The sequence below is a fragment of the Anomalospiza imberbis genome, chromosome 5 (assembly GCF_031753505.1).
Source record: "Anomalospiza imberbis isolate Cuckoo-Finch-1a 21T00152 chromosome 5, ASM3175350v1, whole genome shotgun sequence".
NCBI lineage: Eukaryota > Metazoa > Chordata > Aves > Passeriformes > Viduidae > Anomalospiza > Anomalospiza imberbis.
Genome location: NC_089685.1, coordinates 49,750,917 through 49,778,583, shown reverse-complemented (window position 1 = coordinate 49,778,583; position 27,667 = coordinate 49,750,917). Strand labels below are relative to the sequence as shown.

General features: G+C 38.5%; 1 protein-coding gene across 6 annotated transcripts in view; it reads left to right on the top strand.

Annotated features, from left to right (window-relative positions):
- The window catches only part of MPPED1 (metallophosphoesterase domain containing 1), a 61,540-nt gene that overhangs the window by 6,414 nt on the left and 27,459 nt on the right, over positions 1-27,667 (top strand). For 4 of the 6 annotated variants that reach the window (XM_068190614.1, XM_068190610.1, XM_068190613.1 and 1 more), the window contains 3 exons: positions 7,134-7,396; positions 12,352-12,537; positions 25,056-25,277. In XM_068190614.1, the coding sequence (XP_068046715.1) occupies positions 7,245-7,396; positions 12,352-12,537; positions 25,056-25,277 (560 nt within the window). In that variant the 5' untranslated portion in view covers positions 7,134-7,244. The other 2 variants (XM_068190611.1, XM_068190615.1) reach the window with 2 other exon arrangements.

Sequence of the window (27,667 nt, the reverse complement as noted above, 5' to 3'; positions counted from 1 at the left end):
TGTAGAATCAAACCCCCTCAACCCTAATTTATTCCTGTTGGAATGTCAAATTTTTTTTTTTTTAATTTCCTCACATAAATTGTATTTTTGGCTATTTTCCTTTAGAATGAGTATTCTCATTTGGGGACTTCTAATTTTCCCTATATGAACATATACACATGGTTTACAGTAACATAGCAGATTATGTATTACTGCCAGAAACTAAGGCAAATTTTTTAGAGTGAGAAATGATTTTTGTGGCTCTTAGATATTTATTTTAATTTTCCTTCCCTAGAGGTAATTACTTACATAGATTAGCTGCCTCTGTAGGTATTTTTAGATAACTAAAGGTAGGTAGCATTGAGTGAAAATAATATATTTTTCAGGAAAAAGATTTGGTTTTACTTAAAAAAAAGTATCAATTTAAATATTTCATTGAAATATTACAATGTTTTTATACATTCAGGCACTATCATATGTAGGATTACAATAATGTGTTTAGCCTTGACAAATATTCAGTCTATTTGTAAATCTTAGAGCACTCCAGTGTCTAAAATATATTGGATATATGGTAAAGCAGAATTTTAAGGTTGAAACAAAGCAATATTATTAGGTTTTGTTGATTTTTCAAATTGAATAAATGAACAGTTTATTTGTACGGATGAGAAATTAATTCAGAAAATGATACTGCTAATGAGCCAAAATAAAACTAAATTTTCATAAATAGAATATTCATTTACTGTATAGCTTTGGGAACCAAGGAAGGAAATGAGAAAAAGTAATTTAAAAATCATACAATCATTCAAAATAAGACCAACAAAGAAGATTTCTAAGTTGTAACTGCCTTAAATAAATACAGAATTGGATTTCTTAGGTAAATATGCCATTTTTGTATTTTCTGAACTCCGTGTCTGTATCCTTTCCTGGATGCCTTGTCAGAACTTTGGTGTGCCGTAGGTACAGTATATTTTTGGATGAAACTTCATAGAAGGGGATGTTACCACATAGTCCCAAAATCCAAATAATTTATCTCATTTCCTACTTCTTGTGTCCACATAATTTTTTTTTTCCAGTTAAAGCTCACAAGTATGTTAGTGTTCTTTATAAAGAAAATAATGAGAGAAACGTGCAATATTTATGTTCGAGAGCAAAGGAAGTAACTAATTTGAAGAAAAAAAATTCAGTCAAGAATTTTCTTATACTGACAGGTCATTATAACCTGCGACGGAAAGCAATGATGTGTGGTTTAGAATGGTGGGAAATAACGTGGGGGATTTTGTTGCCTTTTTTATTTTCCTAATGCAGGTTAAGGTGACTGGAATTACAGAGAAATAAGAGGTTTTATTTAAGACACTGGGTTTTTTTCCATGTTAGAAGCCAGATTGCTCAGTGCCCCACAGATCTGCAGTTAACAAATATGTGAGATATATGATGAGGCACTGAGGTATTAATTGATATGTGAAATATGAGATTCTAAACAGAAGAGGACAAAAAGAGTAGGGTTTTGAGGCTTACAGGTAATTCAGAATTACATTCCCTGGTTTTGCTTACATGGGTGGAAATAGCTATGACTTCCAGAGAGCAGATACACTCACAGAACTGAGTATTATTTGACTGATAACAGTTATCAAATTTAGATTTGCTGGCACAGAAAACCACCTCAGGTATTTTCTAAAAAGTCTTAGAAGTGCATATTTAGTTTTATTTTTTTAAATACAACGGGAAATGTTTCAATCTCTGACAAATCCTATTAATTTAGGAAGCCTAATGATTCCATCAGCAGAAGTGTGCATGATCAAACTTAAAATCCTCAAGTGTCTCCATGACATTTGACTGTGCTGCCTTCCCTTTAAAGCCCTCATTTGTCAGGTGAGCACACCAGGCTCCCGAGGGGAGCCTTGGTGGTTTTGCTTTCCCAGGACCTGCATTCTGTTTCAGAAGATGAAGAGGAGGAAGAGGCGAGTGTATCTCTCTGGAAAGATTTTAACAGCAGTGTGATTTCCCTGGCTTATCCTTTCCCACAGAATAATTCCTTTTTAGGATTATTTCAATATTCATTTTCTGGTGGCAGAACTGAAGATAGCAGACTGATTCCATTGATTGGCCTCTATCTGAACTGTCTGAAATGGGTATTTTAGCAAAAACCTTTAGTATTTTCAGCCTATTTCTCAGAGTAAGTGGTTGCTTTTCTAGTCTCAGTAAGTTCACTTACTGGCGGTCAGTTTGTGACGGGCATTTTTCAGGAGGTTAAAGCAAAAGCAGGAATTTGTGATAGTGAAGCTGGTGGTTGTAAAATGTTACTGGGACAATTCGGAGCATTGATGCAGAGTACTCTGTAGTGATTTTTAGGGGTTTAAATAAAGGGTCTACTTCCCTGTGTAAGGGATGATCTGACAGTTTATGAGGGACACTGTAGTCTAGGGAACACCTGGGCCCTTGTAAAAGCTCTTGAAAGAGTTTCTGGTTAGCAGTATCCAAGATTTGCATGAGAAACAAGTATGTCACCATGTAGTCTATCACAAACTCTCATGCTCCTCTTTAAGGTGCTTTACTACTCTTGTCTTACAGGCTTTCCCTGAAAAAATACAGCTTTGATGTTTTATAGCTGCTTTTTTTTTTTTTTTTCATACTAGATTTTGTTCTTTCATTGCCTCCCCAAACCTCAGCTTGTCAGGCTGACTGAGCAAAATGAACATGTTTTCTGTAGATGCCTCTTTGCCCCTGACCTTAGTACTGCCTAAAGCCCCACAGTTCTCTTCTTTCTTTGTCTCGGTGGTGGTGGAAAATCTGGCAACTACCCCTGTTCAGCTTCTTGCTGTGATGTGCCACAGTCACATTGTGCTTCCTGACCTTCAGATGTTTGCAGCTTAGCAGAGTTCATTCCTCAACAGAGGACATCTTTATAGTTTTCTCCCAATTACTGACTTCTTAAAGTTATTATTATAATTATCAGCATCAATATTTTATCTTGGTTTCTAATTATTATTTCCGTGACATCTGCATGAGCCATGTTGCTTCAAGTCTGGATTCATATTGTGTGCTGCTGGAATTATTTTCAAGAAGTGTCAGTGGTGTATTTAGACTTGAGACAAAGGGTGGATGATGGAGAGAACAGTGAGGTCAGTGGAGTGAGATATAGGGAGAGATAGTGGACATGAAAGTGAACCTAGAATAAAGCAAAATCTGTGAGTGGAGAAGTGGGATCAAAACAAAACATTGGCTTGAAATGAAAAAAAAAGAAAGATAAATAGGATGCATAAAAAGTCTGGGATGTTTAAGTAGATGGGGAAATATTTATGCTGGTGAGATACAACACCAGAAATTTCAGGCTGAAAAAGTAAAAAAAAAAAAAAAAAAAGCAAACTTAATACAAAGATTTATTTGAGGACCTCAAAAAGTACTTAAATATATCTGGGTAGTCCTACCTGCCTAGTCCAGTAATTCTTTAGGAGAGGTGTTTCAATCCTCACAGTTTATGTTCTGATGTGAAGCCTTCTGAAGGCTGGAGCAGTGTCCATTGCACACAGTGGACTTCGGGGCCCATTTGAACACACGCTGGAGAAAACAGCAGGAAATTAATGTACAGAGAACATTCCTGCCTTCTGTGAGGAGATGGCTTAGCTGATTTAATAGCTTTTTCTCAGTCTGTGATTCCAACAGCCAGGTTTGTGATATTTATTTTAGTATTCATGTTCTTGCAGTCCTTTTTACATTTCTCTGTTTTTCCCTGGCAGACATCCCGCAGCTCCATAAGTCTGGGGGAAGAGGATGGTTAGCATGTTGTTGCTGTGGGGATTTGAGTCTTAACTCTCTGTGTTGGTAATGCTGGGCATATAATTTTAAAACTTGCATGCTGCAGAAGCAGATAATTATTTCCCTGCTGCATTTTATACTGTGGTTTGGGAAAGCAATACATTCCAGAATATTAAAAGAAAGGAAAAGTTACAATGTGGGGGACTATTGGAAATGGAAACAGAAAGAGGGGAGTAATGGGTGTCAGTCTGGTTATCAGTCAAGCTGGAAGGAGACAGCTTGTTCTGTCGAACACCAAGAATGTCAGTAGTCAGCCAATCACTTATGCAGGAAGAAAACCATAGACTGAAAGGTAAGGTTCAAAGACATCTGTGTATGTTTCTGAAATGAGCTTGAAATCAGCTTGCTACTGAATTATGCTTACTGATCCTGTGTGTTACATAGATGATTTCTGTTTAGCACAGGCATTTCTATGATTGGTGGTTTTTTTTTTTTGTTTTGTTTTTTGTTTTTTTTGGCAGGATCTTCCCTTCCCTTCCCTTCCCTTCCCTTCCCTTCCCTTCCCTTCCCTTCCCTTCCCTTCCCTTCCCTTCCCTTCCCTTCCCTTCCCTTCCCTTCCCTTCCCTTCCCTTCCCTTCCCTTCCCTTCCCTTCCCTTCCCTTCCCTTCCCTTCCCTTCCCTTCCCTTCCCTTCCCTTCCCTTCCCTTCCCTTCCCTTCCCTTCCCTTCCCTTCCCTTCCCTTCCCTTCCCTTCCCTTCCCTTCCCTTCCCTTCCCTTCCCTTCCCTTCCCTTCCCTTCCCTTCCCTTCCCTTCCCTTCCCTTCCCTTCCCTTCCCTTCCCTATGGTTTTTATGTGTCCAGGGTTGGCAGTGAGTGACTGTCACTGAGCAGAAGGCTCAATATGCTGTTGCATATTTTTTTCCCCTTCCTTTTTTTTTTTAACATCAAAGGAAATAGGTTGTTTTTCATTTTTCACCTGTATATAGGGTGAACTTTTTGCTTCGTGTTTGCTGGCATTATCTCAGGCTGCCTAATGGTGTGGTTCACTCACTTTCCTGAGTGCAAGGGTTGATTTCCTGCCTAAAAGAGCTCTTCAGCACTAAAGGGTGTGTCAAGTGGTGTACTGGACGTGTTTCTGTTCCCAAACAAGTTTGTCTTTTGAGTTAGATTGTTTTGGTAAGTGCTATTCCACTAACCCAGAAAGAGGAAGAGAGCCTAAGGGTGGGTATTGGGGTACATGCACATTTATCTGCTGTTTCTGCAGCAGAATTGACATCTGACTTGTGATAAGTTGTAAAGGACAGAACCCAAAGAGGAGACTGACAGAAGCTGTTTCCTCAGCTACTGTGAGCTCCTAAGAGCTTCCCAAGGTTAAAGAGAGATCCTAGTCCCTAAGACAGTGCCTTTACTCCTTTGAAACCCCGGTTCAGTTGTGTGTAAAGTGGGCACAATCCCCAAATTGTAAAAAAAGGCTGTTTTTCAGGTAGTTTGAAATCCTTATGTAGAGGTGTGGAATCATAAATTATTTATCTTACTAGAGAATATTTCTAGAGGTCACCAATTGTAATAGTTTCTTTCAAACAGAAGTAGGTTCACTTAGAACAGTTTGCCCCCTATAAAATCTCTGACCTTGACTATCCAGACTTCTTTACAAATGCATCATTTATTACAGGAAGCTCCTTAGGGAAGGTTCTTCACATCTGCTGTCATAATTTCTTATTTCCTAAATGCAGCAATTTATACTTGATTATTCTTACAAGGATTGTGCCTCCCTTCCCTCCCCCTGCTCTGGCACATTCCTTTGTGCTTCTGCTTCATCTGTAGCCTGAACTCAGCATCTGAGAGTGTTTGAAATCCCAAATTTTCTTTGTTGTCATTCTAGCATTTCCTTACCACTCTGTTCTCGGGGAGGGCATGTAGGAATCTGCTCCTTTATTCCGAGGCTGTTTTGCTGTGGCTTGTTAGTGACAGCAAGTTGTCATCATCTTACAGCCATTCAGCCAGTGACAAAAACCAAGCTGAATCTTTCATTTCAGCTTCCTGAGAACAAGATTTCCTCAAACAAAAATACGCTGCCACTTCTTGGAGCGCTTAACATCTGTGGTAGCTAAGCAGAGGGCTGCAGCGCAGATTTTTAAAGATGCTTAAGTGCTTGACTGCCACTAAACTGAATTGGACCAAAGTACTTGTAAATAGCTTTAAAAATCTGAGTGACTGGAAGGCCTCTCTCATCCATCACTCTTGGTAGTGGTCCTTTCAGAATGGCAGAAAGGCACATCAGCAGGGTCACAGAAAATACTTCTATTCCTGCTGTCCAAAACTCTGCATATTAAGTGAATTGCTGCTTTCTAGCATGGGTCTTTATGAAATACGTCTTTGAATCAGATCGCCTGTATTCCCTAGAAGAGCCCCCGCTTGCATGAAAGTCAATATTTAAGTCAGACAACTTTTAAAAAGGATGCAAAGTTATACTGTAAAAATACCCACCTTTATAGCTTATAATCCATTTTTTATTAAAACTGGGAAATAAGAGTAAAATTCACATTTAAATTACTTTCTGCTGTTTCTAGGGGATACTCTTTGCATTCCAGTTGGTTTCATGTTGTTCTTCCCCTATCCGTTTTCGGTACTGCTGTTCTAGACTTGCATAACCTTCAGGGAAAAATTTATTCCCAAACATAAAACCTGTATGGATTTTACATTTTTTTAAATATTTAGTAACATTTAACTGTGTATTAGCCTTGGAATCAGTCTGTTTTGCTGTGAACCCAGAATGCTGGGGTAGTACTGACTGAAAAGTGTTGGAAGAGGGGAGCCCTTCATATTTATTTTCTTCACTCAAGGAGTTGTGTGCTCCTCAAGGAGTTCCTTCAGTGATGCTATAGAACCAGGATCGAGTGCACAGAAAGCCATTCACTCCTCTGCTGATGTAAGGAACAGGCACTTGCAATGCTTCTCCATAATAAATGTCACAGAGTTTGGGAAAATTTAGTTAAACTAGTTCTTGTTCAATTATCTTGCATTTGAATTGTGTGTAGTAATGTATTCCATTTCAGGTTTGGTGGGGAATAAAACTTCATCAGTTCTATGGGAAAAAAAAAAAGTAAGTGATTGTGTTGGAAAAGCATTGTGATTTGATGTGGCTTTCTGAATGACGGTCTTGTCTTTTGGGTTTGGATTGGAAGTCTGAAATACTTGAGCTATGCTCTGTAGCAAGTTTACTTTCACTTCGTGCTTCCCACCCCTAATTAAAGAGCGTTCATCAGGTCGCTGAGCTGGAAAAGTTCGTGTACTTTGAGCAGTCTGTCTTCATCCCTCCGCCTTCACCTCACGTTCCATAAAGCAAACTGTGAGCTGAGGAGGTGTCCGAGAGTCACGCTGCGTGTCTCCCCTGTGCCGCAGGTGTTTGGAAGGGCAGCGTGCTGGCCGGGCCGGGGGCTGTCATGGTGCTGGCCCCCGCAGCAGGGAGATAGCAGAGATGGTGGCCTGAGGGCGCCGGCCCCGCGTGCAGACATGGCCTTCGCCCAGTCCCACATCATGGCAGCCAGGAGGCACCAGCACAGCCGGCTCATCATCGAGGTGGATGAGTACAGCTCCAACCCCACACAGGCTTTCACGTTCTACAACATTAACCAGGGACGCTTCCAGCCCCCACATGTGCAAATGTAAGTATTACAGTGCTGTTATTGCTCTGGCACAGCCTTCGGAATGGTTATTGCCTTGTCAATGTGGTATTTGATGGATCAGTCAAAAAGAATTCAAGGAACACTGTTCTGCTGCCTTTCTAATAATATTTACTATAACGACAAGAAATCAGTCCATTTGAAAAGTACTTTGTTAAAAGATGGGAGAAAGATTCCCTCACTGGTGTAAGTGTAATACATAGTACTTAGGTATTAAAAAGAGAAATAAAAAACAAGTGGTGGCAATAAAACACGAGATGCTACAAGGATGATACTTTCTGCAATCTTAATAACATTTGTTTGCTTTGTGCACTTGCATATTGATGTGCATGGCTGCTGAAAATACCAAGCCTGGATCTGTGTAGCACGCATTCTCTTTGGTTGGTTATATTACAGCTACATACAAGGGAAAAATCATATCAATACATAAAATACTGTGGGCACCCATCCGAAAACTTACTTTCCAAAAGTGCCAAGTGCTTAAAGAGTAATTAAAATAATGTGTTTGTTTCTGACTTCTTATATAACGACAACATCAGTAAAATTAACTGCTCTTGATGATTTACTTGTAACGTAAACCGGAGAATTATAATTACGAAATTAAACCTGCCATAAAGTTTAAAGCCAGAAGGAAGAGCAAAACAGTAAAGCTATTACAAATAAATTAAGTATAAAATTCTACTGTAAAATATTTTTATAGGGAATAAAAATGTCTGCACCATTTTATTGTGTTTATTAAAGAGAGAAGCAGCCTTATCTTTACATCAGATGGCTGTTTTTTTCCTTTAGGAAGACTGAACAAATAGTCAGTTTACATTTTTGGTATTTAATATGATTTGATAACTTAAAAACGTAGGTCATGATTTCTGCAGTTAAAAACCTCAGCACTTGTAACTGGTTGAATGCTGTGTATCTATTTAGTGAATGCTTCTTTGGCATAAATTAGATTATATAAAAAAAATCTGATGACTAACATGTATATCAAGATGGTGAGCAAACACTCGGTTTTTGGGGGCAGTATATTATGGTCTGTGTTGGGGTTTTTTAGATCCTACTGAAATGCAAACAGTAAAATTAGTTGAGTGTTAGCACTGGGAAACATCTTTTGTTTATAGAGCTGGCAAATGGTAGAAAAAGTACAAACAAACAAATGTGGGTTCAGAAATACTTTTACAAATTATAATGCCAAATGCAGGTTGCCTGATTTGTTGAGGCTTAGCTATTCTTTGTGAATTTTCAGACAGCTCCTGGGCACTCAGGAATTTGTTTCCTGATCTTAAAAGCTAAATGTTTTTACTGGGCAGAAAATAAGTTAGTTAGTAGTATTTACTTGGTTCTCAACAATATACTGCTTAAACTTCTAACCAGTAATAAATCGTGGTACTGGAGGCTCAGGCAGTCAACTACATGATCGAAACCCAGCACCCAAGCAAGGACTTCAAAATAAGATATCCTTAGAACACAGTTCCTCAGAAGAGTTTAGCAAACTCTCATGAATGATTAATACTATTGAAGAAGCTTGTGCAAATAGAAAAACAGGCCAAATCAATTGAAACACGTACCACAATCTGACCTACACTTTCTCTTTGTACAGAAATAGTAAATAATGTTTCTGAATACCAGTAGGATTGCTTTTTCTTCCTACCAGTGAATAGAATAGTAACAAAGAAGGTAAAAGCAGACATAAAAAGGGTGACAAAAGCACCTTTTATTCACATGATTGTTGTGGGTGAAATCCTAGCCCTGCTTCTGTGCATGTAAGTTTTGTCCTTAACTCCAGGCTTTGTGCATGGTTCAAAATACCTCCATTAGTGATGTTGCAGGCAATCATAAACATTTCACACAGACCTGTTAACATCTGAACTCTCAGTAAACTACTTTCACCACGGAGTGGGAGGAGGGTTGTATGCTCCTTTTCTTCTGGATTCAGTCTTGTTGCAGCTCTTCCTTGGTCCTCTGTGCAGGTTTGGCTTTCTTATTTGATGTTTTAGCTCCCAGAACATGCTGACAGCCCTTTCTAGACCTGTCGTAGTCTGGCATCCCTGTGCTTGTGAGATGACTGGGTTGCCTCTGACAAGGAGGGTGGTAAATTCTGCCAGTGTTTTCAAGTCCATCAGTCATTTCTGGAAAGTGCCTGTCTCACTCCTTCCTAAAGTACTGAAATCTAGTGTATAAACTAACCTCTGGAAATGTTTTTGCTCTGAGATGTTCCAACTTCGCTTTTCAGTTTCTCTGCAAGTTTTCCTACTGATGTAAAGAAAAACAAAAGCATTTGCACAGAAATAATCAGCAGATCTGTATTCCTCTGCTCATGCTGCAAGCTGTGCATTGGGTGTTGGTGTGACAGCTGCTGTGGGAACGCGTTACACAAGAATATGGGGATTGAGCCTTCAGAAATTATTTCCAGTAATACAACTTAGATGAGTTTGTGAAACTTGACATATGCTTTTACCTATATATGGTCTCAGTGCGTGCATATCACTTCAACATGAGAAATCTGCATCTCATTTATTTGGGTGGGTTTTTTGTATTGATGCCTTTTTCCCACGAAAATTCTCTGGCCTATTGCAGAGAATTTAAAAGTTACACATACCTCAGCAACCAGGAAAATGCTGTCCACACCTTCCCCATCCCCATCCAAGGCATGTGCATTATGTGCTGCATGGGGTTGCCATGGTAAGTCTGCTGTTCTTTCCACACAGCTTCCTATGTGAAACGTACACTGCTCCCTAACACCCGCCTCACTGCTGTGCTGAGCTTTAGAAGATTTCTGAAGGAGAAGCTGTACCTGCTTTAAAGACTACCCTACCATGAAAAGTCAAAAAGCGGTGTTTTAGACCAGTCCATATTCTTAATGTTTGCCAAGGCATTTTCCATGACTTAAAGCTGGCTCGGTAATGCCATCTGTAACTATCTTTGGGAAGTGCTGGGCAGGGAGAGCAATAATTCAGTTTACTGGACTGATGTTTAATTCTTTTAGCTTGAACAGCTACAGCGATAGCCAAGGTCAGCCCCTCATCATTTTTATCCAACCATCCCGGTTCATTTTGTGAACTGACTGCATCATCCTTCACACAGCTCCCACCTGAGGGCAAATCCTTACCCCCCCAGTCTGAGCCCCACCATTCACCACCCACATTCCTCTGCACCCCTGCTGCCGACCCTGGAACTTGCCCTGTGCAGCTTTCTCCTCCTCCAAAACAGAGGCATTTTTAGCACCTCAACCCTTGTCCTTCATCTGCCCTTACCCACATGCCCTACAAGAGGTGTTCCCAGCTGCTTGGAGTCCAAGCACTGCACTCTGTGCCACCCAAATTTTGGAGTTCCCACTACATCCCTGCTTACATATGCCCCTGGCATGTAGTTCATCAGGTAGGATTTGATCACAGCTGGGTTTACCCCTCAGCTCATATTTAGCTACTTTCTGCTCAAAACCTGGAAGTTCAGAAAGACAACCCTAAGGTGTTTGTATGAAAAGGCTGCTCCTCCAGTTTTGCTGTAAAAAACTCAATATTTCTTCTTCTGATGTGGCAAAGATGGATACAAAATAATTGGTTCATATTCTGGTTTTGTAGTTACATTGTAGAAAATGCTAAGACCTTTTTCTGTATTTAACAATATTTCAATGTTTTAGATTTGTTCCTCACCCTCTCACTAATCCTGTGAAGTTGTCAGAACCACCTCAGTTTATCTGCCTATAAATTTCATATAATTTTTTGACACAGAGAAGAAGTTGAGTGATTAAAGATTATCTTATGCCTTTTAAGCAGTAAAATGCTTTTTGAAAATTTACCTAGCGAACAGAAGTAGTATTATTAAAAGCAAAGATCTCTATGATTTTTCCCCTGAGTTTGTCTATGTATAAGTAAGCTCCTGAATTGAAGCACAACCATCAAAGGATAGAAATATGTACTGTATACTGCGACAGTGAGCAAAATGAATTTTATTTGCCCTTTCAAAAGAAATGTTGAAAAAGTAAAATAGTTCATAACAATTTTGTATATCTCTCTGGTTTCTAGTGACACTAATATAACTCTTGCATCTCTTGCTTTTTGATTTTTTTCCATGAGAATTCCCTAACTGGAGTAGCAGATACAATATAGCTGCATATAGATAAGATTTGCTTCTATGTATTCGAACAAAATATGGATTGAGGTTAAAAAGATTGATTTGAAAACAAGTATTCCTTCTATAGCAGAGACGTGTTCTCTGATTTCCTCTTGTAAATTATAAGTGAGTCTCATCAAACTGGGTCAGATCTTTTTGTTTCTTCAGTTTTGAATGTAGAGATTGGGTTCTGAACAATGCAGCCTCACCCCTCACAGCATCTGATTTCATTTAGTGTAATTAGGCCCAGAAAGTCGTCACTTTGTCCTGACAGCAGTCAGGCTTTAAGGTACATTTACAGCTGTTAGGAGAGTTTTAATGTTGCTTTGCATTAACACACTGGAACGTATCTCCAAAACGTGTTAATTAAATTTACTTGAATTGAGTAATTTGCAGAAAAGAAGTTATAATTAGAAAGAAAAAAAACATCTAAATGTATTTATGTATCTAAAATAAATCTTTTCCCTGTGTACAGTGTAATCATGTTTAAACAATGGAATGGGATAGTACTTTTCCTTTGAAAATGGCAATGCCTTTGATTTATTTGTAAGTATTTGTGTCAGAGTTACTGCCATAGTCGAATCTCTTTTCCTTAATCTCTTTAAATTAATCTATCTACCCAACAAATACTGAAAATGTTGTGATGTGAACATCGAGAATTTTTACACCTCCCATTAGTGTTAGGTTTGTTTTAATAAATCCTTCCATCAGGCAGTTTTACAAGTCTGGGTGATCTTTTGTAAAGGTAAAAAAGTAGTGTCAGAATTGCAAAGCAGACACTAAGGAATACGTAAATACTTTATAACCTTGTTATGATGCATTTCCTACAGGGTTGATCCGGTGCCCCATGATGCTCCGAAGCCTCCAGGATATACACGATTTGTCTGTATTTCTGATACTCACTCAAGAACTGATCCCATCCAAATGCCATATGGAGATGTGTTAATACATGCTGGTGATTTTACTGAGCTGGGACTTCCTAGTGAAGTAAAAAAATTCAACGAGTGGCTAGGTAGGTATTGAATTCTGTGTGGATTCGACAGTAAATTTGTTTACTGGTTGTATCTGCCCCTTCTGCCTCCCAGTTAAAAACCATCATGCACTCAGAAATCATGAATATTAATTTGACTTTTAAGTTTGAGTGGCAGTGAGCAGGAATCAGATTTTTTTTTTCCCTAGATTCGACAAATATTTTTGCATTTTTCCAACTGAGCAAATAGTATTTGTGAGACTATTCATCTGTTCTGCCTTCACACTCTCAAGTGTACATTAAGCAACTTCTTGGTGTTAGCAACAATTGAAGTCAGGAGGACTTTAATGATTTACATAAAACCTCTTGCTTACATTGTTACAGCTTTGCTGCCTCCCCCAAAAAGTTGTTGTGACTGAAAACATTTTTCTGTTTAACCCCAGAGGGCTCATAGGTTTGGGGTTTTTTTATATCTGAGGCTCAGCTGCGCCACAGAGATGAATTCTGAACAAAGCAAACCCTGTGTGCCTGTGGTTGCTGCTTTGGATGTAGCAGACCAGATGTAGATGCCTTCTGCAGGCAACTTTTGGCATTGCTAACTGAAATTCTGTTCCACTGGGTAAGAGAGTGATGATTTACATGTGCTTCTGCAATGTTTTGTATATGTTAAAAAAAAAAAAAAAGACAGTGAAAATTGGAAAGCATGCACTGTATCCAGACAAAAACCCTCATCAGTGCTGTTCTTGCAGCATTGCAGATACCTTAATTTAGAATAAAAGTGGCTTCTGGATTCTGAGACTTCATTAATTAAAAAAAGGTGAGAGGGAATGAAGGAGTTGGGGAGAGAAAGGACCCAGTTTAAGTGTAATGGATTTCAAGATTTAGTGTTGATTTTCTTTCTTGTAGTTGATATTTTTGCATTTTTTCCTGTCTTTTTTTTTTTTTTTTTTTTTTTTTTTCCTACATATTGCAGCATTCCGCACTAGGAAGGCACAAAGCAGACAGATGCATGTAGGCTGAAATTGAATTTAAAAAAGAAAGTCAGGACTTCACAATTTAAACAAATATTTACTAGCAAATAATTATCAGCAAGGCTGATAAATATTTATTTGAGCTCAGGAATCCAATAATATGCTCACACAGAACAATTGTTTTTTTCTGTGACTATGAAGGTAGGAACAGCATGTGGAATAACTGATATAGAGCCATCAACTTTGTCTCTGCACCCAAATGGAACAGGTTGGTTATAAAACATCAAGTTTTGACCCTATTCTGTAGGTCTCTACCATGTATTATAGTAATGTGCTGAAAATAGCTTTTACAAATTATTCAAACCATATGGTTACCCCTTCTAAATAATCCTGATTTTATTTATCTGCTGGTGTGGGAAGAGAAGTGCTTTGGGATATTGCTGGTGAGCAAGGATGGGGCTGTGCACATTGCTTGCTGCACAGTTTTTGTCTCCAGTTCTCCATCTGCCTCCCTGCTGGTCACAGCTGTACGGTGTTCTGAAGATGTCTGTAAGCTGAAATCCTCTCAAAATGGTAGGGAGATTTCCCAGGGCATTTCTGTGATGTTCTCTTAATCATTTTTATTCCAAAAAAAGGGCTTAATTTTCTGACTTTTCAGGCATGCTTCCAATTTCATGGTAGCGTGCACTTGGGAAAAGGTGATCTTGGTGGTTGGAGTTCTATTTTTGCAAGAGCAAAAGGTCTGAGATACAGGAAGGTAGCAAGTTAAAAAGTTTTTGTTTAGTTTCTTGGCATTTTAAAATAAAGATTTAACTTAAATTTTTAAAAAAGTTTTTGTTTGGTTGTTTTAAACAAGCAGTTTATTTCAATTCTTGAATATATTGAGTGTTCACAAAATCTGCAGTAAATGGCAGAGTGGTTAAAAGCATCCCCATTGAGAAGGAATTTCAGTAGGTTTTGCTGGTTGTCCATTTTTTTGTTTTGAAGGTTTTGGTCTCCAACAGCTTTTTCTACATAGCTGCTTCCAGTATCTTCCATAATTTTGCAGCTTCACAGCCAACCCAACCTTCTCCTTCCTTAATATTTTACTGGTTTCTTGAGAAAGTAACTGACAGACTCTGGCACCAACTTTTCCTCCATTGACATTCTTCCTTGCTGCTGCCAGATCTCCCTGTTTATTCCTTCATGCACAAGGCTCGCTTTCCCATTTATTTTGTTCTTTGTCTAATCCATGTCTCCTACTGTCCTTGGATTACGACTTTGTTTTGCCGTGCAATAAACACTAGGTTTGGTACACCTTCCCTTGATCTCAGCTTCCCCTCAAGCACGAGATACAAACCCTCCTCCTGCTCTTGCTCAAGTCTTATTGTGCAGCATTGATTCCCACCTTTCATTTTTCACTTTTGCCATACCCTCTTGGGTCTGTGCCACTCTGGTCTCTCTGTTTCATCTTTCCAGATGAACTCGCCCTTCAGCAAGTGCAGATTTTATCTTTGCGCTTTACACAAAACTCCTGCGCCTGTCTGATGGAAAATTTATTTTACATTACCATCATTAACTTCCATGGGCCTTATGGTTCTATCAAGCACATGCTCAAGTGTTGTGCTAATAGAGGCACATCGGCTGGATGAGTCATCCCCTAAAATCTGTTCTCTTTTTCTGAGTCCCTAGTTCCCAGGCGGGCCGCTACCAGCTCGGCTAACGGCGCTTACAATCCCAGTATTGTCCCTGGCTGGGGCTGGTAGCTCAGGTGCTCTGTTTTGGCTGTCCTTTAGTCACCAAGTGTTATACTTCTCACCCCTAAAGCCCTCTAGTTCATTTCAGTTTGTTCTTTCTGGTGATTAATTGCTTTCTGTCATGTGTCTTTTTCCCTAAGCCCTTTCTCAGGCAGAGAGTTGAGGTTTCACTAGGTCTGGCTTGGTGTCTAACTCTGTGGAAGAAATAAAATGTTGGTGATCACTGGATGTGCTTATTTTCTTAGACTTCTATGGTAGGCTGTCCAGCATTACTTTTAATTTAATATATAGATTTTTCTTCTCTGAGTTTTTTAATTGCCTTTTGGGTCTGTGCAAAGTTTGAGCACACAGTTTTGCAACAGAGTTCCAGAATATGACAGGGATGGTGAGAGCTTATTCTGAACCTGTCACCTACTAGCTTCATTTGGTATTTCCCAATACTGGAAGAGGCAAATGAAAAATTTATCATTTTTTATTCTGCATAAGAATTTTTAGGCTCTTTCCATATCTGCCCTTAAGATATTTTTCAGGCTGAAGATTGTTCAGAAGTCCTTAAATGCCTTTGATCATCTGTGTCACTCTTTGTACCTCTTCGTTCCACATCCTTTTAAAAAGAGTGAGACCAGAGCTGCACATGTTCTGAGAACACTACAGATTTATTCCCTGGCACAATTAAATTTCCTAGTTGTCTCTTCCTTTCTGGTATTGTGGATTATTCTGTTTTTAATAGAAAAATGAGATGGCATTGTCATAAAATTTCCTAACACAATTCCATGAAGTCTTTCCTGAATGGTAATACCTAGTTCAGAACTCATCACTGCATCTATAGTTTGTGTATTTTTGTCCAAATTTTTAAATTATTCTGCATAAATTATATTCAATTTCATCTGTCCTCTTATTGCCCAGTCATGAAATATCATGATGCACTTTTGCAAGTGAGATTACTATTTTGCTGATGTTTTTCAGGGTAACTTAGAAAATTAAAGGATGAACAGTCAGTTTACAAAGCATACAAACAGTGCCCACCTGCTCATTGCCATCCCTTCTTTATTTTTTCTGAACTGACCCTTCTCTTGTTATCATATCTCAAAGTTTTCCTTTTTTTACCTAGTTTGTTCTCTCACTGTATTTTTCTTCCAAATTAAAAAATTCAGTTTTGGAGAATCAGAAGAAGATGAAGTACAAGGTATGTTTTATGGTAGGACTGAACAGAAGGCCAAGAATCCAGGGAAACTTTCTGATAATTTGTAAGAATGCATGGTATGACTTCAAATGTGTGCTAATTTTCCAGTATGATCAGAAGATTTTAATGATAGCACTTCAAACAGACAAAAAAAGTCTTCAGCTTTTTCATTACTTTGGTTTTTTTTTATTCATTCCCTTCTTCCCTACCTGCACATCAATCAAATGTGTTGTAGGACAAATACAAAGATGTATGTCCTGCCTTAGTACACTCATTGAATACTGACTCAAAACCATCTCTATTTTTTATCTCCCATATTGTTGGCACTGGAAATTGCCTGCTTGGCTCAGTTGCTCATGTAATTCCCTTTGCTCAAGCCTGTAATATCATTTCCAAATTGTGCATGCTCCAAGATCCGCTGTCACTTTGAGCTTGTGGGTTACTTTCCTGGAAATTTAACTGAATAGCTGATCTGTGGTATAAGCTGTAACGCATACTTCCATCTTTTCTCTGAGAATTGTCTTCTGTGCATGGATTGGGAAGATTACTTAAACTAACACATTTTGTAATGTATATTGTTTCATTGTGTTTGCTTGAGATTTTCCAGTTTCTAAGACAGACTTTCTATTTGAAATTCAAGTTCAAGGTAAATTGGAAATAAAACAATAGAAGGTGGTTTGGAGTTATGGAAAACAATAATTAGCTCTTCAGAGTATTTTCCTGAAAATATTATTACAAACATGTTGTACACACACAAACACAAACAAAAAAAGTATTACATTATTTGACATGCACTTCAGAAGTTGACTTAGGCAAATTCAGCACAAAGGATAAGATTTTTATTTCAGACTAAAAAGTATTTTAGAGTGAAGATGTCTACCAACTGTAGTAACTAGCACTACAACAAATATCTTTTTCTAGAATTAGATTGTATTTTATCTAATCTTGTAACATGTTCTTGATAAAAAATCTTCAGAAAAACTTGTGGTCACTAGGCTTAGCTTTACTTTTGCTTTACTGGTCAGCTTTGCAAAATGATAGTAATTCTTTTTCTTCCTCTATTAACAGGTATATTTTTAAGTTCAGTAATACTCACATTTAAACCAGATTAAAATCATGTTGAAGATGAAAAAATAAACAGCTTCAGAGTAGCAAAAGGAATTAGAATTTATATATTGTAGTCCTGCCATTTTGACCATCGGTAATTACACTATTTTTATGTTAATGTAGAAACTCCTTTAAAGAAGTATTTAAGCATTAATTATCTATTTACAAAAGAATGGCTTTGGAAATGCAGTGAAAAACATTGAGCTGTGTAGGGATTTAGAACAGATGTCAGTTTTAAAAGACTGGGCATACTAAAAAAAAAGTGGTTTTTACTGCTGTTCTTAAATGTATGGTGGCTTGATGCATTTATGCATCCAAGGCTCAGACATAGAAAATTGCACTGCCACACACTCTCCCAGTATTTCTCCAGTTCTGGGAAGTTAGCATGTCCTAGGAACTTCAGAATAGTTAACTGGCTTCTGTGAGGAATTTTTAGGTTGCATCCCTGTATTGGGAAGATGATCCAAAGCAACTATTTCCCAGGTACCCCTCCTGTGCCAGTGGTGAGAAACTGTAGAGGTGATGGGTTCCTTCATTTCCTTCTTCCAAACCCATGAGCTTCTGGGGGATTTCTTGAACTTTGTACTAATACTGTGCTTGCCTCTTTCCACTAATGCATTTCAAAGTAGCCCAACTCCAGGATTCTGAGTCTGAGGTTTCATAAATACTGAGATCCCTGACCCTTCCAAGGAGCAAGTGAATAAAAATACCAAGTCTTATCCCAGACTAGCAGACAAGGGTAGCTTTAGGAAGGCAGTATGGCCCAGAAGTGAAGAGAACAACCACAGAACTGGAAAGATCTGGGATGTGAGTCTGTGAACTGTCATTGCCTCTGGCAGAGATATTTGAAAGAGCCTGAGGAAGACAGGCAACCGAATTCTAGTTAGTCATCTTCAGATTTGACAGCCTCTTTATTGTTCCCCCTTGTGAAATTGTGAAAATGATGCTTGATCCACCTACCACATGAATGTGTTGGAGGATTAATTATTCTCAGCACAGCACTTTGAACACCTATTGTGCAGCACTGTACACAAACATTAAACATGGTTATTAGCGCTGTGCACCTCGTACACTAACATGACACATGGTTCTTTGTAGTCTTCCCTTCCAGAAGGTGACAAGTGGGAGATGCTGAAAGCACCTCCGTGGTGCTTAGCCATGGGATCTGAAGATCTGAATAGGATAGGATAGGAATCTGTATCAGTGTGCACAGAGATCCATGTATGAAGTGTAAAACGTTTTTTAATTGTTACTTTTTAACCCAGTTTTCCCAGCTCTTTCCCTCTTGTGGTCCCCAGATACAAATTGTAACCAAAACTAGAATATTTCAGGGGGCAGAAAAGATGTGGTAGGAATTATATCCCAGAAAATTTAAGACTATAACTATCCCAGGAAGTAAAAAAAAAAAAAAAAAAAAAACCCAAAAAAACTTATGAAAATGGACTGTGACTTATTTAGTTGGTGGCTTTCAAGCCATCAAGTGCTGTAAGCTGAGGGGACAAATCAAAGGAAGGTTCAGTCCAGGCAGACATTGCAGTTGTGCAATTTTGTAGGCATCTCTTACAGACCACAAGTGAACAGAAGGTGCAGATCCATGTAACCTTTTGTCTTGATTCAGTGCAGCTACTCTAATGGCCTAGTTATGCACTGGGCTGGTTCTGCATAATTGCAGGGTAATTAAATAAACTGGGCTAAAAGGAAGCCACTCTTCCCTTAGAAGTAATTTTGACCAATTATTATATGTGTGTGGGTGGGTATAAAGCATAGTATATCAAAGAGCCTAAGTTGGATTATTATCAGGTGTTTTTTTAGTTTGATTTGCCTTCATCTATTTTAAGGAATCCTGTTTTATCAATGTGAGCAGTGTTTTATGTGTTTGCTGTTTTAGTGTTTGCTATAATTACTGGCTTTTTCAATGCAAGAATGGCTAGAGCTGGAAGGATACAGATGACTTTGGAGGGAGTGTTCATTTACAGTATTATTCCAGATTACACACCATACAAAAAGTATGTTAATGTGAATTTCACAGACATCAGACCCAGTGTTTAAACACAGAACTGTCAAAAAGACGCTAAAAAGCAATCTAAGACAGCTATGCAGTCTTTCCACTGTATCACTCACTGCTGTATTCTAAAAGGTTGAAATGAGAGGGAAGAAGCACTAAGTGGGCACTTACACGATTGTCTGCTTTTAATGAATATTAAAAATTCTGCTCAGTACAAAATACCAGGAAAGAAGCAAAACACATCTGCCTGTCCAGGTTTGCATTTAGCTCGGCAAAGTTGGGAGCTGATAACAGCTGTGAGCTTCAGAGGAGGTCCAAAGTTGATGAAGGTGCCTCACTTGGTACAAGGGGAGCCTGAAGAATGGACATCATGAGTTTGCACTTGGATTATTTGCAGTGTTGATCTGGTTTACTGGGTTGCTGATAGAACAGGATGAACCCTTAAACACACAGAATTCTACTTTGAACAAGCTCAGCTGCAGAGAAATAGCAAACAGACAGTGTTTCTCAGCAGGCTGCATTATGCAGCCTGTAGTCCAAATAATGGTTCCCCAGCACTTCAAGTTATTTTGTAAAAATTATGTTCGCCATAAAAAGAACCTACTGGAGTTTGGAAGTTAAAAATTGCTGCAATAATTCTGTAATTGGTGCATAAACATGCAAAAATTAGATGTTCGGTTGATTTTCTTAATTAGTAATCTGCAGTAATGAAAGGAATAAACAAAGATGATCCTAGCTAAAGAAATATATATGTTCCTGTACAAATTATATTACCAGAACTGCTGTCACATTCTTATCCTGAACAAATGAAGGCTAAGAAACTTTCTGAGGAAGGTTTGCTGTAAACTGGCGAAAACTCCATGGATGAAGTGAAGAAGTCTGTAAGATGATAACACAGCTGACTATATATAAGTTAAATATAATAACCTGAGCTTGTTGATAGAAAAATAATCTCAAATGATAAGAAATTATATCGATGGAGGAAATTTAGGGCCGATTTTTTGTGTGATGAGTAGTTCTGGGAACAGAGCCACTGCTGCCTGATTTCTTGGATCTTGTCTTGTAGATCTGCTGTGGGTTCCAAGTTACCTCATTCCTTTGAAACCTCACCTTCAGACTGGGAATTATTTACCTTAGACACTTCCAGGAAATTCAAGGGAACATAATTACCTTTGAGGTCTTTATATAGTAAATGGCTTTTCAATCTGCTGGGCAGTTTCAGACAGATATGGAGTGACAAGCAGACAGACATCTAAAGAATTGTACTTCTACAAGTTCTATGTTTTCCCTAAGAAAAAAGGTATCTTTTTCTAAAAGTGCTAAATTAAGGACAAGATAATGTGTCTCCAGCATTTTACTGCATATAAAGGGAGATTACAAAATGGAAAGGGGAAAATAAGGCAGGAGAGATAAAGAGTCATGTGGCCGAGAAGAAGGAAAAGGATGGGAGAAATCCCTTATCCCACATTAAGACAGAGGCTGACAGAGTGGATGGTGGCTTGGAGCCCCATTCCAAATTGGCAGAAGGCAAAAGTTTCATGTGGCCTGAAAAGAAAGCTCAGAAGCCCAGGGCTGAATCTGAGCCAGTGTGTTTCTGATAGGATTTTGATTTGTAAATGTTTTGTTCCAAATCCTAATAGGATGAAGTGGATTGCAGTTGATTATGGAGAAAAATAATTTTAGTTTCTTGCAAATTAAACATTATGAGAGGGAAAAAACCCAGCACTTACTTTAGGGAAAAAAAAATTGCCTATAAATGAAATTTTTTTTCACCCCAAAATATTTTAAATGGACATTTTGCTTCACTTTTTTTTTCCTTGGTAATGTCAGGAAGACTGTGTGCATTTCGAAATATAACCCATTCCATCCAAGTGGCATTTTAATACAGAAAAATATTTAGGTAAATTTTTTCCAGCCGATTCTAGTTGCAGTTTATGTCCAGATTAGAGGCATATTTTAGCAGAATCTTCTCAGGTGCCAAGAACAGAAGGATCCCTGGACTTTGGACAAAAACACTTGCCTTGTTTTGGCTGGTCAAAAGTAGAGATCAGACAAAAAAATGTAACTTCCCCCCAGATTCATAACTTTTCTTCTTTTTTTTCTTTGTTTGAAATTACATCTTTGACTCCCATAGCATATGTTCTTGCATGTGTTTCTTGGCACTCCTGAAGGGCAGATCTGTTTCTTACATGCTTCCTGCCTTAATTTTTTCTGGGGAATTAATTTTGTCCTGGATATGTGTGCAGAATTCCTGTGACAGCTATAATTTTTCTTTAATATCATTGTATACACAGAGCTTCTGTATTACTACTGAGTTTGCTACCTGCCCACCAGCAAAGCCATATGCTAGAATCAAATGTTAATTGGTTATCAGTTGGGGATTTAGTCCTACTCATCTGCTAGATGGATAGTATGAGAAACTTCCACCAGAGTCAATGGAACATACTCTCTAGTCCTGTTAAATTGCCTGTCTGCCATAGATTTGTTCCATTACAATCACAACACAAAATGAGGTTTGGATTTGTTTTAGCGTTGCAGGCTCTTTAAAATTCTGGTTTGTTTTCCAGTTTGGATTGACAGGAATCTAGAGAATCAGGAAGGATAGAGGGGACCTCTGGGAGACATTGAGTCCAGCCTCCTCCCCAAAGCAGGTGTGGTTAGAGACCAGAACCTTGGCCCACTAACTCTGAGTGCTTTTGAGGGAGATTTCCCAGCTGCTCAGGGCACCTATTTCACTTTTTTACCATCCTCATGGTAAAATTCTTTCCTTGTAGCATGTTCTTACTTGTGCCTGTTGTTGCTTGTCTTGCACCTCTGAGAAGGAGTTGCTCTTGTGTTTTACTGGGCTCAGGTGGTGTCAGACCAGCAGCAGGGTCTGCCCTGCATCTTCTCTGGGTCTGAACAGCCTCAGATCTCAGTCTCTCCCCTCATCCCAACCACCTTGGCAGCTCTCTGATGGACATGCCTCAGTTTCTTAGTAGTTTTAATGTCACTGAAGAGCCCAGGATGGGACCCCACACTCCAGAGGAGGTCTCACAAGCGCTACATGGAGGAGAAAGATCACTTTCTTTGTTCAGCTGGTTTCGCTGGTGATTAACACAGCCAGGGTGCCATGGCCACAAAGACTCACTGCAGTCTTTTTGAATGAAGTTACTCCATCCTGGGTGCAGCTGTGGGAATAACTGATGAACCTGGAAGCGTTTTAATTATCTGTGATCAAGAGCTGTTGGGATAAAAAATGGGAAGGTGTTTGTTCTAGGGCTGTGCATAGAACATAGCCATACAACAGTTCTTAGATTATGTACCCCTGGGGATGTCCTGCTCCTAGCCAAGGAAGCCAGGGCTACAAATTGTGCAGGAATCTCTTCCTTACACATAACTTCACAACAGCAATGCCTAGTAGGGAACAACATTTCAAAGATTTATACCTAAGTCTGTACTTCAAGAGCACTCGGAGTAAAAAGCAAAGCGTGTTCTAAAGTCTTCCAAGGAACAAAGTTTGAACAAAACATTGCTAAATCTATGAACAAGCAGCAGAAAATACCCTGTTAGTAAAAAAATTAAGATTTAAAGGGTAAAAAGTATAGTTAAAGAGACAAAGAAAAGGAAATAGTTTTACCAAAGCTTTGTGTGGAATGAAAGAATAAAACAAACAACTGAGATGCATACTCATCAAAAACACAGTTGTTAATTGAAAAGCTGACAGACCTGTAACTACAGCAGTGCCTCTGGCCGCCACTATAATAAATGTAACTGTACATTTAGAGTAATTTGCTAATTTGCCTAAGTAACACCCACAGACAGCGACATGACATAAATACATTAGTGGAAGCAACAACTATAACCAGCTCATACAGGTTCTTGGCTGCTAGATGGATGGATCAGATGAGCTGGAAAAGATTTACCAAACAGAACAGAAATGGAGCTGGTAACAACATTGTGGGATACAGGATTTCTTTATTCCTTTAAGGCCTGAAGATGCCCAAACATATTGCAGCATGAAAATAACATTTTTAGCTTGTATGTATGTGTGCACACACCTGGAAAGCTTGTACAGGTGGAGTACACATCTGCTAAATGCTAAGGGTTTCAGAAGCAAAATGGAGAAGCCTTTCAGGTAAATTATTGACTCTTGAACATTTAACATGTAATTATAAATATCTGAAAAGAGTTTTTGTTAAATATTCTAAAGGCACCTATATATTTGGTCCATAGGAAAGACTGGAACCTGTACCATCAGATTTCCTAGTACAGGTGTTCCAAGTGTCTGAAACTTGTACTTCAGAAACACCCGTGTCCTCATTTGACAAAGTTGAGCCCTGTGTCATCTCCCTTAGCACTGTTCTTTTATTTCCATAACTCTGAATCACACTGTTGCATTTTATTCTGAAGTCCTACTCATGCCAACTTTTGCCATTGCATATTAACTGTTTTTTTATATTCTCTAAATAGCCTGCTTCCAGGTTAATGTTGGGCCATTGCTAAGGATTTTTATGTTATCAACAATGCATTTCTAAAATTAAAACCCCACAAAATTGCTGTTATGCCAGGTGGGTTTAATTTTCAATAAAATATTTCTTTCTGGTCCCAGTCCCCTCTTCTGACAGTCTTCATCCTGATACAAATTAACAGTGCAGAAACAAAGCTAATGAATGCAGCTTTGCACAGTTTCTATCTTTGTTTCCTCCCAGATGTGCTTAGGAGGTTTGTGCTGAGCTGTTTGAGACAGGCAATGCCAGCTTTTAGGAGCTGAATCCAGTGAATAACCAAATGTGGAGTCAGGTGAAAAGTTTCTGTTTCAGTGCTGCTCTCAGGAAGAGCCTACGTGTGTGGGCATATATATTCTTGCCTTCATCAGGAGGTTGTTCTAAGGTTTTTCACTAAATACGGGTTGTAAAATATTCTTGAACATGAGTCACTTTAAATTATAGTCCACAGAGCTAAGGGAGTCACTGAGAAAATGGAGCAGGAAAAAAACCATGGGATAGAGGCAAAGAGTGAGATTTCACTGTGGGATGTGGATTTTTGACAGCCAAACTGAATCCATGCCTTGCTTGAAGGCTTGATATTAATGTCAGGGCAAAGACCCCTCTGGCTGACCCAAGTTCTGAGTGTCAGTACAGGCTGACAAAGACCTCAGCTCTGGGAGAAGAGAGCTGACATGATTTTATGAAGCATTACAGCTGATCTTCTTTGAACCCTAATTTCTGTCAAAGAGTTATCATCACTGTCACAGTAAATGATACTTGCAGCACAAATGGCAATTAACTAGAAGTAAATAGTAGAGCAGAAGTCTGCAGACTGGTTTTTAAGGTTGATGAGTTGAAAGTAATTTCAACACATTAATGCTAAGCATGCTAAATCATAGTGTGCCATGAAAAAGACAGTAATGTCATTTACCTGAAATCAGCAGGAATTACAACAACATGTAGTAAGGGTAGGCTCAATTGTTTCAAATATGTGAGCATATTACAGGAACCAATAACACTTTGTCTATCTGTTTGCTTTTATCAGATTTTCCATAAAACAAGTAATTTGTTTGTTTTTCACTGTTTTAGGTAGCCTGCCCTATGAATACAAGATTGTGATAGCAGGAAATCATGAATTGACCTTTGACCAGGAATTCATGGCTGACTTAATCAAGCAGGACTTTTACTATTTCCCCTCTGTTTCTAAGCTGAAGCCAGAGAGCTATGAAAATGTACAGTCTCTTCTAACAAACTGCATCTATCTTCAAGACTCTGAAGTGACGGTGAGGGGATTCAGAATATATGGCTCCCCTTGGTAAGCAGGTTTTTAAGCATACATAAAAAAAATATTGTTGATTGCTATCACATCAGCCATTTTGTCTGCATCAGCTGTATTTGGATTGCTGTGCAAGGAAGAAAAGTAACACTCACTTTGATAAAGTTTTTTATATTTTCTTGTAATGAATCATTCCTGTGACAAAATAATGTACTGTACTGTGGGTATGGTTAACCAAATAATGATGGGGAAAAAGATGGCATGCTCTTCAAAATCTCAGCCAGGAGCAGTTGTTTAACAGTCCATGCAGGGGGCTTTTTTGTCATAGAATATGTTTTCTATCCTTGGTGAGTTTATTTATTTACAGGTTAATTTTATTGCAAGGGTACATTCTTTTGAGAATTTCCATCCTACAGATAATATTGGAGGTTCATTAGTGTATACAGTAGTCATTTAACTCAGCGAGCTTATTTCAGCAACTCTGAGGGTCTTTTATTGCATATCCCTCAGAATCTTACTTTCTTTTATAAAGTAATAGCTTTCTTCAAGGTCTAGCTGAGCTTCTAAAGTCAACAATTCAGTGGAAGCTTAATATTTGATGGATTTTGTTCTACTGCATAGTGAACACTTAGAACCCTTGACAGTATGACAGTATCAGGTGCAGATGGACTTTAGTTCCTGACTTCCTTGTACGTGCTGCTTCTGTGTCTCTTTCTAATGTCCCATTGCTGTTTATAATTTCTGCTGATGGGCCTGTAAATTGGATCTTTTGTGAACATTTGGTATATGTTAAAAAAACAGTAAAATTGTATTTTAAAATGCAGGGTTTTAAGGGAATATATTATTCTTCCTTTTAACATCACATCAGGCTGAAATGTAGCAAACAAGTTGTCAAACTTGATGCATATACCCTGATGTGAATTTTCAGTGTGAATAAACTGTGAAATCTCTTGGATTTTTTTCTTTTTTAATGAAAATTTGCTTTTTCCCATTTAGTTACTTGAGATGGGTGTTAATTTTGTCTGAGTTTATTATTCTACATTTGTCTAGATTAGTTTCCCTGTTAAATGCACCCTTCTTTTTCTCCCTCTCAGACTTCCAGACCTTTCTGGTTTTTTTCAACCTACCAACCTGCTGCGTTGGAGTTCATCTTCCTCCTTTGTGTACAATATATGCAGTCAATGTGCAGTTTACTTAATTTTCCAAATTATTTGGGAAGATGTTAGATGGTATCAGTCCCAATATTAACTTCTGAGAAATGCCACTTGGCATCTTTTCCCATTTTGATGTTCAATTGTAAATACTGTAATTATGCTCTGTTTACAATATGTCTGGCAACCTCATATCTTCATTGCTGTGTTCATAACCAGGCACCATATTTCCAGTGTCAGTAATAATTTTCCAGGCAGTGAAGTACCAAAAGTTGCATGGAAGTCTAGAGAAATTAAATTAAAGCAAAACACTATCTATAAAGAAGCACTATGTAGGGGCTAAAGAGAACCACTTGAACTTCCTGTGTGTGATTAGATTTGCAAAAACCTGTTGAGAAAACCTTTTGTCTACCCACTAACCCATAAATAATGTTTTTGCAAAATCAGCTCTACCACATTCCCTTTGTGCACAAATCATGTCATTCTGCACAAGTTGCCTGAACTATCTGCCATGAAAGAACACTTTCCATCTTTTCTGCAACTCCAGGTCATAGCTACACTTCTACACTCCATCTTTTACAATGCTGCTAAATCATCTCCCACCACATTATGGTCCAGGAAGTTGAGTGTTGCGAGGTCTCCTGAAGATATTTGCTTTCTCCATTTGGGAGAGAGTCTTGATGAAAGCCTTCCAGCCAAACTGAGTTTTTTTTTGCTCGCTATTCAGCAATGCTGAATGAAGTTTCCATGTCAATTGCTGACATGTCCAGTGGAAACATCAACAGTAGCAATAACAGCCCTTCATCAATCTATCAGGGCAGCAGATGCAGAGTCCCATCAGCCAGGCCACCAGTCAGAAAGCTTGGGAAGACAAACAGCTCCTGTCTGGGGGTATGACTAGCTGCTGCTGGATTTCAGGCTGTGGTACACTCCTGTGCCTAGTGAGCACTATGGTTCTTTGGTATTTCTGCTGCTATACTTTGTTTGCCCTAAAAGGAGAGGTTTGTCATAGCCTCTCTGGGAAATCAATCTCCGTTTCTTTCTTCATCATAGTAATGTAATCTCTAAAAAGATACAGAAATTTATTGAACTTTACACGGTGAATATTTTTTTTTGACCTAACATTAAAAAGCTAGTCCACTAGAAAATATTTATGAACATAGTCAAGACTTCAAAATTTAAAGTTCGTTAAGGTCTCAGAACTCCACAAGAAAGGCAAATTTCATGCAGTTGCTTGTCTAATAGCCTAAAAGAATTTTCTTTTTCTGTTTCGAAAAT